We start from the raw sequence: 13,609 nt of genomic DNA on the forward strand, positions 1-13,609 counted from the left end.
CGCAAAATGTAAATACAATTGATCATTTTTGATTAGCCCATAAAAAAGATTCATTCACTGATTTATGTATACATGCAAACATGAGAAACCTTACTTATGTCATGGACCTTGTCTGTCCTTCCCTTCCACACAGCAGCTGCTCCATCTATCTGCTTGTTGAATGCCCACACCCTGACCTCGTACTGCCGGTCAGGGACTTAAAGACCGAAATAAAAACAGAAAAAACAAGGATCTTTCTAGCTATACATGTTGTATACATATGTTACAAGTAAACCTAGGCAGCCTCTTACAAAGACTTGACATTAGACCCAAGACAGCTTAAATAGGGCAGCTGAAATATGAATCAATAATTTTCATGAGAGGTGTCTGTCTATTTCAGTTCCATATTTTTCAAAAGTAAGATCGCTTGTGAAAGCAGTCTTTGATGAATACAACACTCTGCCTGACAAGGACACTGGTAAAAAAAGCATTTCGCTTGCTCTGAATTGAACAAGGCTGTCCAAAAGCTTGGTATACTGTAAGTGTGCAGTCCTTTTCATCAAACATTTTTCCTAAAGCAAAGTGAGCATCATTTGATTTAATATTCAGTCAAAGGTAGCCTAATGCAAAGAAAAATGAGCATGAGAATTCTGTTCTGTCATTGCACCTCACTGTTGGTGTTTGTGTGTATTTGGCGAAATGAAAGCAGAGCACACCTCAAAGCACGTTACATTTGGAGAGGCCTCTGTCAACGACTTACCCAGCCCAGTGAGGAGATGATACCTGGCCTTCTTCCGGAGCCTGATGGTGTGGGTCTGTGTTGTCCTTTCCCTATTGGCTGATTCATCAGCCTCCACCTCTCGACAGGACAGCTTGTAGCCAGAGACCAGTGTGTGATTGGGTGAGAGATGCCATGTTACATTGAGTGTGCTCACTCTGGCTCTGACCTTCAGCTCAGTAGGGGCAAAGATCACTGAAAAAGTTTGGAAAAGGAAAAAAAAAACATTATATGACCAAGAATCCCACATGATAACATTAACACTAACCACCAGACTTTCACTCCAGCTATATATTGACCTGTTGCTCCCAAAATATGACTGTCTGTGGTTCCCAAACTCGGACGGAGTACAGCCATTGAAGGGTGGGTGCAAGTGATTGGGGGGCAAAATGTGGAGTGAAACTAACAGTGTCACCTGTGTTTCAAGTCAAAATGTAGTGAAAAGAAAAGTCTAGGAATTTGATATATTTGGGAGCAATAAAGAAACAAGAAAGGCTATGAAGATTCAGGTTAGCAAGATTTATTTAGAACACAAACCGACAAGTACAAGATGGAAACATTTGACAGAGAAGGTAAGAAAAAACTAGTGATGTAAATCAAGTAAATGTGTACTAAGTTCACTGTCAATACAGCAATAGAGACTGGAGACTCTTGTTTATGTTATTTCAATGAAATTTAACTTCTTTGTTATGAGGTTCTGCAATATTTCACATATCACTTCACATTACAAATGACTGTGGCTAAATATCACTTACAACATCACTTATAATTAGACGTTACATTTCCTGTACGGATTAAAGCTCCTAATATTCCATGTCATTCCAAAAAGACCAGAGGGAAACCTGGTGAAATAAAACAGGAATTTTAGGAATGTACAAATGCAAAGAGAGCCCAGTCTGGTGTCTTCCTTACCCATGCTGTGGTCGCTGTGGTTGTAGTGGGCCAACGTTTGGTGCTGAGCCCACTCAGAGGGAACGCCAAAGCCAACGCCTGTTCCAGCTGCTATCCTCAGTCGGTACGCCTGGTTGGGCTGCAGTTCTCTTAGTGTGAACTGAGTCTCATTACCCCCCACTTCCACCGAGAACACAGTGTCCACTGCGGGAACACACAATACACACATCTATATGTATATATGTATCTACCCACGTAATTGATGATTTAACAGATTGATTTTTTTTGAAAACGGTTCCATTCAGAGTGAACTTCCTGTACATTCTGGAGACCTGGGTATTCAAAATAAATCTCTCTGCTAGGCAAGTACATTTTTGCATTGTCTATATATATATATATTATATATATAATCTTACACATTTCTGAGCCTCTGCACTCTTAAGCCATTATGAACTATTTGCAGACACAGAACACAACGGAAACATACAAACTTTCATAAAGTAAAGTTGTAAAGTTGCTGTTAATACCTGTGTTTCTATGAATAACTTGTGTGAAGAAATCAAGTGGGTAAAATCTCCTGAATCACACTCAGTGCGTCACTAAAATGTGCTTTCACTGGCAGTTGAGGTCACCTTGTTGTCCAGCAGGGGTTACTCACCCTGATCCAGAGAGCTGTACTCAATGCGGTAGCGAGTAACAGCTCCTCGACTGTGCTGCGAGGACAATGGATGCCACATCAGCCTGATATCTGTGGGGGAGGTGCTGGCTATAGACAGCTGGGGAGGTGCACTCGGCACTGCAGGAGGGAACAAAAGGACATACTGTCTGATGATGCGCATTCAAGGCATATCCTATTGATCTGCACAGTTACTGGACATTTGTAAAACACACTGTGACTATCACTAATCGACAATTAGTAAACCTTTAAAAGTATTTATCAAAATGACTACATGAACTGACACTTCGTGAACGAATGGTGCTGATGATTAACAGCTAATCGGCAGGCTAATAATGTTTGCTCGGTGAGTCAGTGAAGTGTGCCAGACTGGCCTTATTTTACCTGCGTGGCCTTATTCTACCTGTGTATTAGCTTGATTACTCACCGTCCTCCAGCATCTCTACAGTAACAGGCAGGGATGGTGGACTGGCACCCATGGGAGAGTAAGCCACCACAAAGAATGTGTAGGCAGTATGGGGGAGAAGCTCTTTGACGTGATACTCTGTGGTGTCGTTGTTCATCGCAAACTGGTACTCCACGTTATCTGAGCCTGAAAATATTCACATCAAATACATTATTTTAATGTAGACATGCGTACTGTACGGCTACACACACACACACACACACACACACACACACACATGAATAGAGACGCACCTGCAGCGCGCTGGCAATGCACAGAGTAGCCGATGATTTGGTCCGAGTTATACTCAGGTTTCTCCCAGGCGAGCAGGGCAGTTGTGCTGGAGTAGGGCGTGGCAGACAGGTGGTGAGGAGAGCTGGGCAGGCCTTCCCTCACGATGACCGTCAGCTTGGCAGTGGCGCAGGCCGTGCCCAGCCCATTGTCTGCTATGCACTGGTAGTATCCTGCATCCTCCAGTGCCAGCTGGTTGATGAGCAGGACTCCTGGGCTTTGGCTCTTCACCCGTCTGAATGACCTGATGGGCTGGCCGTTCTTCTGCCAGTGCAACACCGGAGGAGGCTCCCCGGAGCTGTTGCACACAAACCTGGCTGTGTTTCCCCGGGAGAGGGACGCTGTCTCTGGGGGCTGGAGAATCACTGGAGGGGCTGTTGGAAGTAGGAAACAAAGCTCTGACTTACAGGGGACACTGATTATATGTGCACCATGAAATTCAAAAGATTTAGTATTGCGCTGCGATACAGTTGGGGGACTTACAAGAGACAGATTTACAAAGGAAAGATCAAAATCAATGTAGCGCACCCTAAGACAGCCTTACTTTTAGTTTTATCCAGTACTTCCTACAATGTATCTCGATAGCGTCTTTCTATAGACCTTACTAAGTCCAGGTAAATGTCAACATCTTTCAAAGTCCACCCACTTTGTAACAAAGGCTTACAAGTGATGTCACTTCAGTAATTTCTTCAGACTTGACAAAACTTCTCCAGAGCCACATATAAAACACTTACTACTTGTGACTCATAAATTGACTTTGATATGTAAAACTGATGGAGTGCCCCTTTAAACAACAAAAACACATTTTGCATTTTAGATAGAACTCTCAACTGTCTCGCTCTGAAAAAACTACAAATCCGATTAATCCATATTTTAATTCATTTTAAGAAAAAACTGTTCAATATCTGTGGTCAAATTTAGCATTTTGTCTCTGAGTAGCAATTGTTAATGTAGCAATACTCATTTTGACTACAATCTTTCACCTGGGGATTCTTCTTCTTCTAATCTGAAAGGATTCATTTGATTAAAGCAATGTAGTCAATGTATCTAATCAAACGGTATTGGGGCCCTTAACTAAACTTAAGTGTTTGGATGTCAGTTGGGACAAACATCATTTTCAGGTTAGTTGAGGTCTAATTTATTCATTTCTCCCTCCTCCTCTCATCAACTGACAACACGGGTAAAAGTGATGTTGCTGAACAGTCCTCTTATTCTCGATTTTTTTTCTACCTCTCTGTATTGCACTGCTCTAATCTGTGGGTATGCCTTTATTAGAAAACAATGGTAGAAAGATGACAGGAAACAAGGGAGAGAGAGATGCAACACTCCTCTGCCGGGCTACTTAAGGGCACCCTAAAATGTAGTTATATCTACCAGCAGCTAAACTGGATTTAAGATACATGATTATCTAAGAACCAATCTTTTCTGCATAGATAGGGACCTTTAAGACACAGTCTTTTTTTATTACAGTACCATCAGCCCTTCAATTACTTGGTGACTTAAGGGGAAGCCGGGGACATGACTCCTACCAGGCACATGCAGCTCAGCAGCAGCAATGACAAATTCTCTGGTCTTGGGCTTGTTGGCCCGGCAGACATAGACGCCGGCATGGTGACGCCTTGTGTCCCTAATCACCAGGTTTGTTGCGAGGACGACCACATCAGTGGAAATGGGTTTTCCATCTGATCAAAGAAGAAAGACACAAAGAACAACAGGACAGTCTCAGACCATACAGAAAAAAAACTGACAGGCATTGAGAAATATGGGGATCATTTCTTAGGTCTTCAGTTGCCTGAGAAACAGCACAAAACAGAGAGGCAGCACTTTGAGCAGCAGGGGATTTGGCCTGTAGTCCCACAAGCTGACCAACAGGTGGCTCTGTGACTTTTTAGTCTGGGTTCACTGAGGTGTCTGCATTGGCACACTCCTAGGCTGTGTGTAAAATCATTCTCTATTCGCTCTATAGATCACTATTTTGTTTGTCCACCATTTTGTAGTGTTGGAGCGGATCCTCTACAGATAATAATCATCACCTACATAGTGAATTATCTCACAATGCCACACATAAAAATATAAAAAAGTAGTGAACAAGATGTGGTCACTAACTACCACTTTGCGTTGAACATGACCAGAATTATGTAGTGCAGTTTTGACAACAGACACAATGTATGGTCTTTGACAGAATTCGACAGAAAATTTGTGAATGAGGGAAGAATTTCAGATGCAGCACTAGACTCCAGGAAAACTGCAGAGATGTTGCCAAATCACAGCACGAAGGAATTCCAAAAGTTTCACATGACATCATTCCCACCAAGACTACAAGTGTGTGTGTGAGCATCAAAGCTGTGGAAGTGTGAATTAATCAATGTGCCCAATAGAACAACGGAGCGAAGTGACAACAACTTTACAGCTACAGGTACACAAATCTGTTCCTGACGTGTTGCTGTTTGTTCTTTGTGTGTAAGAGACTGATAGTTAGAGAGCGGGACACAGATAAAGAAAGTGTGACAGAAGCAGTAAAAAAAGAAAAACCAACAGGATGAGAACCACAGAGAGAAAAGAGTGAGTAAGAGCATTTGCGGGTGCTACCTTGTCTGCTCCAGGACACCAGTGGTTTCGGCTGGCCCTGTGCCATACACTCCATCACAGCGGGACGGCCGAGCACGACTGTTGCATTCTGAGGTGGTGCAACAATCGCAACTCTGTTCAGGGCTTCAGTAGAGCCTATAACAACAAAAAAAGAAAGTGCATACTTTGATATAATCAGGCAGTAAATATTAGATTAGTTAGTGACAGACTGAATGACACATGCTATCAGCCTGGCCCCGACTTCTGAATTGCTGCCCACATCTACAGTTATTTCAGCAATTCAAATACTTAATTATTCACCAATGAAGTGAAACAAAATAGCAATTCAGTCCGATTACCTGGCTTCATTACTATCCCATTTCTCACCAATTACTGGTTACTGTTGAAGTTTCTCTTACTATTTCTTGTTTAAGCCCCGGCACGTCAACACTACAGTAAGGGTGTGCTAAAAAGCTTTGAGGCCCTCTTGGGTGATACTACAAAATATTTCAGTGAACTAAGAGCTGGAATTCTCAACAAAACACTAGAAGGCGGTCAACCGCAAAATTTTCACTTTTCTCCCTGAGTTCTGGTAAGGGATTTCTCCAATTTGAGGACGAGTCGTCTGAAGCTATAGCCCGCCTTGTGAACAAACTTACTTTCTTCACACCCCTTCTGTTGACATTGTCGGTGCCAGTAGGCATATTTTGTATTGGCTACTAACTGCCAACATGATATAGTCGAGGGATAAGTTTCCTGTTTTCTATTTGAGCAATGGAAAAAACAGACGTAGCGATATTGCCTAAAAAGAAGAGAAAACATCGATTTTTGGACACATAGCTGGTTAAACCGCCAAAAAAAACTACAGACTTTCTGACGTCCAAAGGGAAGTGCGCTAGCATTTTGCTAGCATAGCCTTCAGATCAGCAGCTAGCATTTCACAGTAGTTCAGATGGACGACAGGACAAGATTTGGAGAACTTCTGATGACTTCGGAGGAGTTAGTTTTCAGGGACTCTGAGCATTTCCTTGACACAGACTTCCTTTCTAACACGGCAAGTCACTTCATCATAAACAGTCACTATAGTTAATAATTGCGCACTGCTGACACGGTGTCCGCGCACAGAAAATCTACACTGCGCACAAAATAAAACTCCAAACTGAACTGAAAATAAAATAAAAATATAACAATTCATTCTGTGCTATTTTTCAATGTGAGTCAGTGAGTGGCCGTTGACTGGCTGCTCCAGCGAATGATGCGATTCACATACTGTAGGTATTTACGCAGCAGTCGCAGCTAATCGACGTCATTGACAGGCGTTCTTATGTGCAGCCACCGGTGTTTTAGCTAGCAAAGCGGTGTAGCCGATGTGGATGGAAGACACGCTAATGATGCTAAGTTCTGCTTATGTCGACCCTTTCTAATAATGGCAAAACGAACGGGCAGCGGCACATCCCCTCACCATGCCAAAGTAAAAAAGAAATGTGGTTCTTTTAAGATGGAATGGCTGTCGGAATATGTCCAAACAGAAGAAAAAACTGTGAAACTGGGGGAGATTTTTTCTTTTTCGAGCGAGAAAGGACTGCTCTGCAAAACATGTTGCGAAGCCAAAATTGCAAGCGAGTTTTCGGAAGGAAAACTGTGGACAGAAAAAAAGCCATTTGAAAGCAATCTCACCCAGTGCACAGCAGGAGCTTCACACACTGGCTCATACTTATAATACAAGTCTAAGCTTTATAATAAAAATGTTTAGTGTGTTTTCAAAACTGGAGTTTACAGTTGGCTTGGTTTGGTGGGCATGTTTTGCCATAGCTAAAATTAAATATTTATACTTCCAATAGCGTTAACATACTACACAAGTCATGAACAAGATTTTTATCATTTTCATTGTAAGTGGGATAAAGCACTTAATTAAAAGTATTCTAACAGAAATGTAAATGCTGTAATTTGATTCTTTTTATAAACCATGTAACTTGGATGGATGCGATGCTGGCGTGACCACAGTGCACACGTCTGATGTTGCTCACAGTGGTCCAAGGGACTGCTCACCGAGTTTGTGTGTTTGCTCTGACACATGAAACATTAGAGGGAACATTGTTTACAGGTAGCAGTAGAATGGCCTCGGTTATGGAAGTGAGGCACATCTCTCCTCTTCAGTGACTAAGGTTGTTATTCAAAGCATATTGTTTATGGGTTGAAGGGACCAGACACTCATTTCTTGAGTGTATGTCAGTCCCCAAGGTAGAGCTGGTGTTGGTGGGCCTTACTTCCCTGCAATTCTGCTCAGCCCAGGCAGTCTCAGCAGCACATAATGCTAATGATCTCCAGAAAGCGACCTGGCATTCTGTAAACACATTATAAATTAATCATTGAGATTACATACAGAAATCCTTGGTTATGCATAAGGCTTTAAGTGGGTCAGTCTGCCTTTGCGAGGGCTGCACTGCGGGGGTGCGCCTTCATAAGGGCCTAATGTGGATATGGTGGGTGTGGTTGCAGTGTGAAGTACGTAAAAAAAAAACTGAGAGGGTAAAATAAAGAAGAAATGGAAGAAACTAGAAAGTGGAGGTTTAAGGCAGCTGAGCATTTCATATTTTCTACATCCTCTCAAGTTAAGTATGAGAACTTGATGACTTCAACATCAAGCTGGCAAAGCTTGTCAATGGGTTTTGAGGTATTCTATTAAGAGAATTCTGAAGTTTCAAGTGAGTGAAGTGACAGCATTAGATGTGACATTTGTTACTTGTAATGGCCCGTAATAGAGCCTTAAGTAGTTTCCTCCTAGGGTTCCATGTCAGCAGCAAGACCACCTAGGGAAACTAGTCTGCAAACATCAGCCTCCTTATCATTACATTACATTACATTAGGTGTGAAAATCCATTCAAATATACAGTATATATTTCTGCAAGCTAATTTCCAAAATGCCCCTTATAGTCAAGATGAAACAGCATTTTGAGAGTATCTAACGTCCGTATCGTGACATATTTCCAAGTGAAACAGGTGGGACATAACGTTGGGAGGAATTTGATTTGAATGTTGAAAAGTGGGCGTGTCATAACCTACGTTCCATGCTGTTGCTAGCTAGCTAACTAATGAATCTTAGCTTTGTGCCGCTAAAAGTTGAAGATTTATTGATAGGTGGATGTCATGTTGTTAATGGTTGGTTGAAGCTTATGTAAGCACACATCCTACTTTGTTTAACAGGAAGAAAATATGATTGGATTTTTGTGATGTGATCTAAAAGGGTTAAAAGGGAATTACTCAGTTCATCTCGACTTTAGGAATTCAAAGAGTAGAGGACCTGTTGTGCAAAAAGGTGTACTGATTGATTGATGGAAGTTATTAGACAATTTCATTAAAAAACAGCTTTGCCAGGGCAGTAAGTGCTTACATAAAAGGAAAAGTCAGGATAACACAATAAAGTTCTCAGGCTTAAAAAGACATCAAATTTAAATTACAATGATTGAGATTGAAATTGAAAAAAATGGAGGACTTGAAAGGTGGCTGTGCAGATGGTGTAAAAACCTCTAAAAGTCCAAATGCTGTATATGACTCACTCGCTTTTGCCACATCTCTCGCTCTCTCTCTCTCTCTCTCTCTCTCTCTTCTTTTTTGTCTTTCTTTTAAAGGACACAAAGGCTGTGACTCAAAAAAAGGACACAATGGTTTCCACAGAACAGCCAATTACAGTCGACTGGTCTCTAGCTAGCAAGCCACAGAGGCAGATAATTCGACATGGCTTTAATGTGGGCTGCCTAACGGTGAAATCACACCTCACAATACAATTCACTGATTCACTGCACCATGTAATCCACTAATGCAAGTCCTTGTGGGCTGGAGTCACCCGGGGATTTTGATCAAAGAGAGAAGGGTGTATGCTGATGTCAAAATCAGTCAAATACGTTACAGACAGTATACTGAAAGATATGCCCTTATTCTGTAAACAGCATTACTTGTTTATTAGCCTTGAGTTTCAGTTTCAGTTACATTTGTTATATATATATATATATATATATATATATATATATATATATATATATATATATATGATTCTGGATTTTTAAATAAAGGAAAAGGAGTAGATGGTCATTTCATTTCTTTCACCATTACATAAACAAATGTATTCAAAGCAGAGTATCTTGTAGAGGGGATCTTTCAGTATTATAGCATATAACCTGTTCTTATCAAAGCCCAAATAGTGCAAATTCCACATCTGTTAGACAAAGCTGTTTTGATAGTTCAGTCTGCAAAATATTTGCCAGAGACAATATGGTTTAGATTTGGATTAGATTAGTCACTGTAGTTTCACACAATACAAACACTGGGTTCTGTTTGTAACCCATGAGTGTGAACATGGTGAGAGAATGCCATTTTGTTAGCACTGGAGAGACCAAACATATTTCAAGCATCTAGTCCTAAAACTCACATTAGATTTTTAAGATAGGCCTGGCGGCTCCCAGCAGGGCCTGGCTGCCTATTCAAACACTATAAAGCACTGCAACAGACCTCACCTGTGGTGACAGTGAGCCTGGCTTCCTGACTGATGTCCTTCCTGACAGAGTTGGACGCGACACAGCGGTAGGCACCCTCATCCTCCTTGGTCACTTCCAGAATCTGGAGCACCCCATTAGGAAGGGAAATGAACCTGTTGCACACGGGGGAAAACAGGAGAGGTGGCAGAGGGAGAACGAGTAAAAGGCAAATGAGAGAGAGAGAAAAACAACTGAATAAATGGCTTAGTGCCCGGTAGCGTAAAAACATCCAGCTGATGAACTCTGCAGGGGTCCTGCTGGGTCCTCACAGGACTCCATCCCTCTTTATTCAGTAGAGAGGCTTTTGTGTTCAACCACTACAAGAAGGGGTTTCAATTACCAGTCATGCAACTCAAAAAGTAACTAAAAGACAGGGATATAAAGATGAAGTTGTTTTCTGGACAAAGACAGGCTCTTGAGCTTCACCCCAAAAAGCAGTACATAAAAATAGTGATTCAATTTGTGTATGTTATCTTTTTGGGTGCAATGTCTATTTTGTACTGTTGATATTTGTTATTTTGACTTTAATCCTACATGTCTCTACTTCTCTCTTCCTTATAGAGGTCAGGTTCCAGACATATTACTCCTGGCCTGCAAGCCCCCAGGGCAAGCAATGTATTGCCATCCCACAACCTCTTATCGCTTTTATCCTCTCCTATTAATGCCACCAAAATATGACCCGTTGTAGCCTGTTCAGCAGGGAGGAAGGCGAAGGGAGTGGAGAGGAGGTGAGAAAAAAAGAGAGAGGGAGAATAAAGAGGCAATGGATGGGAAAAACAAAGAATAAGAAAAGAAAAAGATAATGAGAGGAAGACAGGAAGCCATGAAAGAAGATAACATGGGGATAGAAGAGTAACAGAAATAGAGATGGAAAGGAACAGGATAATAGCAAAAAGAAAGAGCAAGAAATGGCAGTGGGGCCAATAGAGAGGAAAAGTCACATTAGAGCAAGAGAGAACACAGAGAAAAAGCCAGTGATGTAGCAGCCATTCCTTGGCTCATCTTTGTGAGAGGCCATTAACAGCGCCTGAGGTGGGAGAACCACATCCCACCAATAAGACCTTATAAGCAGTGAGCTGTTTGTGGGTCATGCAGGGCTACAGCAGCCATTAGCACTTAGCCCTGTGCAATAAGGCTGGGAACAAATTCTAAGGCGCTGGGGCCAGTAGAGCCACAGTGAAATGTCAATATCGGTAAGTGGCCCAGTAAATGAGATTATTTACAGAGAGAGACCTGTCGAGGATGTGGCGGCAGGTGCACATTTTGCTTAATGTTTTTTTCTTTATCTGTGAGAGCACAGAAGTTTCAAAGCGAGTGGTCACAGCTGGGTACAGACAACATGTGGGGGCGTGTAGATGTCCTTGACTGATTTTCAATTAAAACTAAAGGAAACTGAAAAACTCAAATGTAATCAACAAGTAACTCTTCAGTGAACCCCCTGCTGTTCCTCTACCTGAACATTTCTTTTCCACTTTCCACAGACTTTCCACTTTTCACCTTGAAAATCCAAAGGAAACTAGAGAGCATCTTGCGATGGGATCATACCAGCTGCAACACCCGTCAACATGTTGACTTTCCGACCCATGAGTCATTACTACATTATTACATAAGTACTCAGTACTAGTAATTATTCCATTGAAAAAGCATATTTATATGTAGCATTTTTTTGGCATGGAACAAATATAAAGCCACAGAGCTAAATGAGCTTGATAAAAAAAAGGTCATTTTGATATGGCATGTGCTTCCATTTCTTATCATTTATGGAACTCTGCATGTGAGTTTTTCCAAATGAGCTGCAAACTGAGAGTGACACGATAATTGTTGTTGTTACACTAAGTAGCTTTCATCTGTAATCTTTTGAACACACCATAAGAAGACCTTAGCAGTCTTAGTCTTAGCACTTTAAACTTTATTTGATTTTAAACTGTCGGGGCCACAGCCAGCTTGAGCTATACAGTAAAGCAGTCTTCACATCATATTCGCTGACATGCATAGCCTTGTACATATGTGTGTGTTTCCAAGATTAAGTATTTCACTAAACTATGGTGTAGTTTACCTTTATAGGAAGTAATTAAACAGGAAAGTCATGTTCCATATGGCTCATCATGTCATCCATTTCATGATGCAATGGACAGTACTAGGTTATTAATGAGGGGACACAGAAAGATATAAGTATCAAGTAAAAAAGAACAATAACAAAAACTATATGCGCTCAAAATAATTGGAGACCAATTTAGAAATCCTGAAGAGAGTAATGAAAAGACAGAAGAGAAGATAGCAGGACAACAACACATAGAGGAGTCACCTTGTTTCCTCAGGGACAGCCACTTTGTCCTTTTCCCAGGTAATAACAGGTGTGGGTACTCCCTCAATCTGGCACTCAAAGCGGGCAACTCCCCCAGCGGGCACTGTTTGGGGTGATGGCTCCTGATGGAACTTAGACAGACCTGGGGGCATAGAGGTGATAAAGGTCAGGGGGGCATTTATCAAAGCAGAACTGGTGATTTCCCAGTGGACAGACACAAAAATGGCCCATATCTAAACCTTCTGCAAATTCCTTTTTTTTAATGATCTGAAATCATGTGTGTCATGTCGTCTACCTCTGGTATGATGAATAGGACACAGTTTGTTTGATGTAGGTCACACCTGATGTGACTGACTGTTCAGTCATCTTGAAACCATGGTCCACAATTGGTCTACAGCTTCCTTTCCAGAGCCCAGTTGGACAGCGTCACAACACATACCAAGAACACTAAATTAAATGGGCTGCAAACCACCGGTCACAGGGGAAAAGGACAACAAGCACTAATTGTGAGTTCAAGTCTTAATACAACCCCATAAAAATACCACTGATCCCATTCCGTTTTTGGCTAAAATATCCAATTTATGGGAGTATATTTATTTCACTTGCTTTACTTTAAAATAACTAGCTTAAGTAAATTCAGAATCTGTGCGTAACGTCTCTGTTTCAAAGACTTCTGATTATTGTATCCAGGCCATTTTAGGGATTTTAAAGGTACCGTTTTAAATTTTGTAATTTAATTAAAGACTTGTTCAGACCATTTAAACACCCTTGAATGTCCTGATTAGGAGAAATGTGGGGATTTAATCAGGCTTGGCTAGATTATTTCTCTCTCCAGGTCGAGTCTTGGCAGGGCGCCAATTTGCCTCAACACATTCACACGCAGGGGAAAGCTCCTTCTATAGATAATACTGAGCACCAGGGGGCAGCAGTGAGCGCTGTCTGAGGGCCTCTAACCTCTGACCCCAACATGCTGTTGGAGAAGAGAACAAAACCGGTTGGCTGTCCCAGCCACTTCGCCTGTAGCTCTGACTGAGGAGGAGAGAGTGGGGGGTGGATCAAAGGAGAGAGCAGAGAAAGAAGACAGCGAAGGCAACCAAAGGCAGGAAGAAAGTGGGAAGGTAACAGAAAAGAAGAAGACTCCAAA

The 13,609-nt window shown here is 41.7% G+C and overlaps 1 protein-coding gene across 1 annotated transcript in view; it reads right to left on the minus strand.

Moving 5' to 3' along the window:
• Positions 1-13,609, minus strand: part of igdcc4 (immunoglobulin superfamily, DCC subclass, member 4) — a 42,920-nt gene that overhangs the window by 7,871 nt on the left and 21,440 nt on the right. The window contains exons 3-12 of the mRNA XM_070908133.1: positions 12,466-12,607; positions 10,140-10,273; positions 5,650-5,784; positions 4,590-4,742; positions 3,024-3,434; positions 2,752-2,916; positions 2,307-2,444; positions 1,670-1,852; positions 740-952; positions 95-196 (exon numbers count right to left, since the gene is read on the minus strand). Coding sequence (XP_070764234.1) covers positions 95-196; positions 740-952; positions 1,670-1,852; positions 2,307-2,444; positions 2,752-2,916; positions 3,024-3,434; positions 4,590-4,742; positions 5,650-5,784; positions 10,140-10,273; positions 12,466-12,607 — 1,776 coding nt within the window. The remainder of the gene's footprint in view (positions 1-94; positions 197-739; positions 953-1,669; positions 1,853-2,306; positions 2,445-2,751; positions 2,917-3,023; positions 3,435-4,589; positions 4,743-5,649; positions 5,785-10,139; positions 10,274-12,465; positions 12,608-13,609) is intronic.

The sequence above is a fragment of the Enoplosus armatus genome, chromosome 1, assembly GCF_043641665.1.
Source record: "Enoplosus armatus isolate fEnoArm2 chromosome 1, fEnoArm2.hap1, whole genome shotgun sequence".
Classification (NCBI taxonomy): domain Eukaryota; kingdom Metazoa; phylum Chordata; class Actinopteri; order Centrarchiformes; family Enoplosidae; genus Enoplosus; species Enoplosus armatus.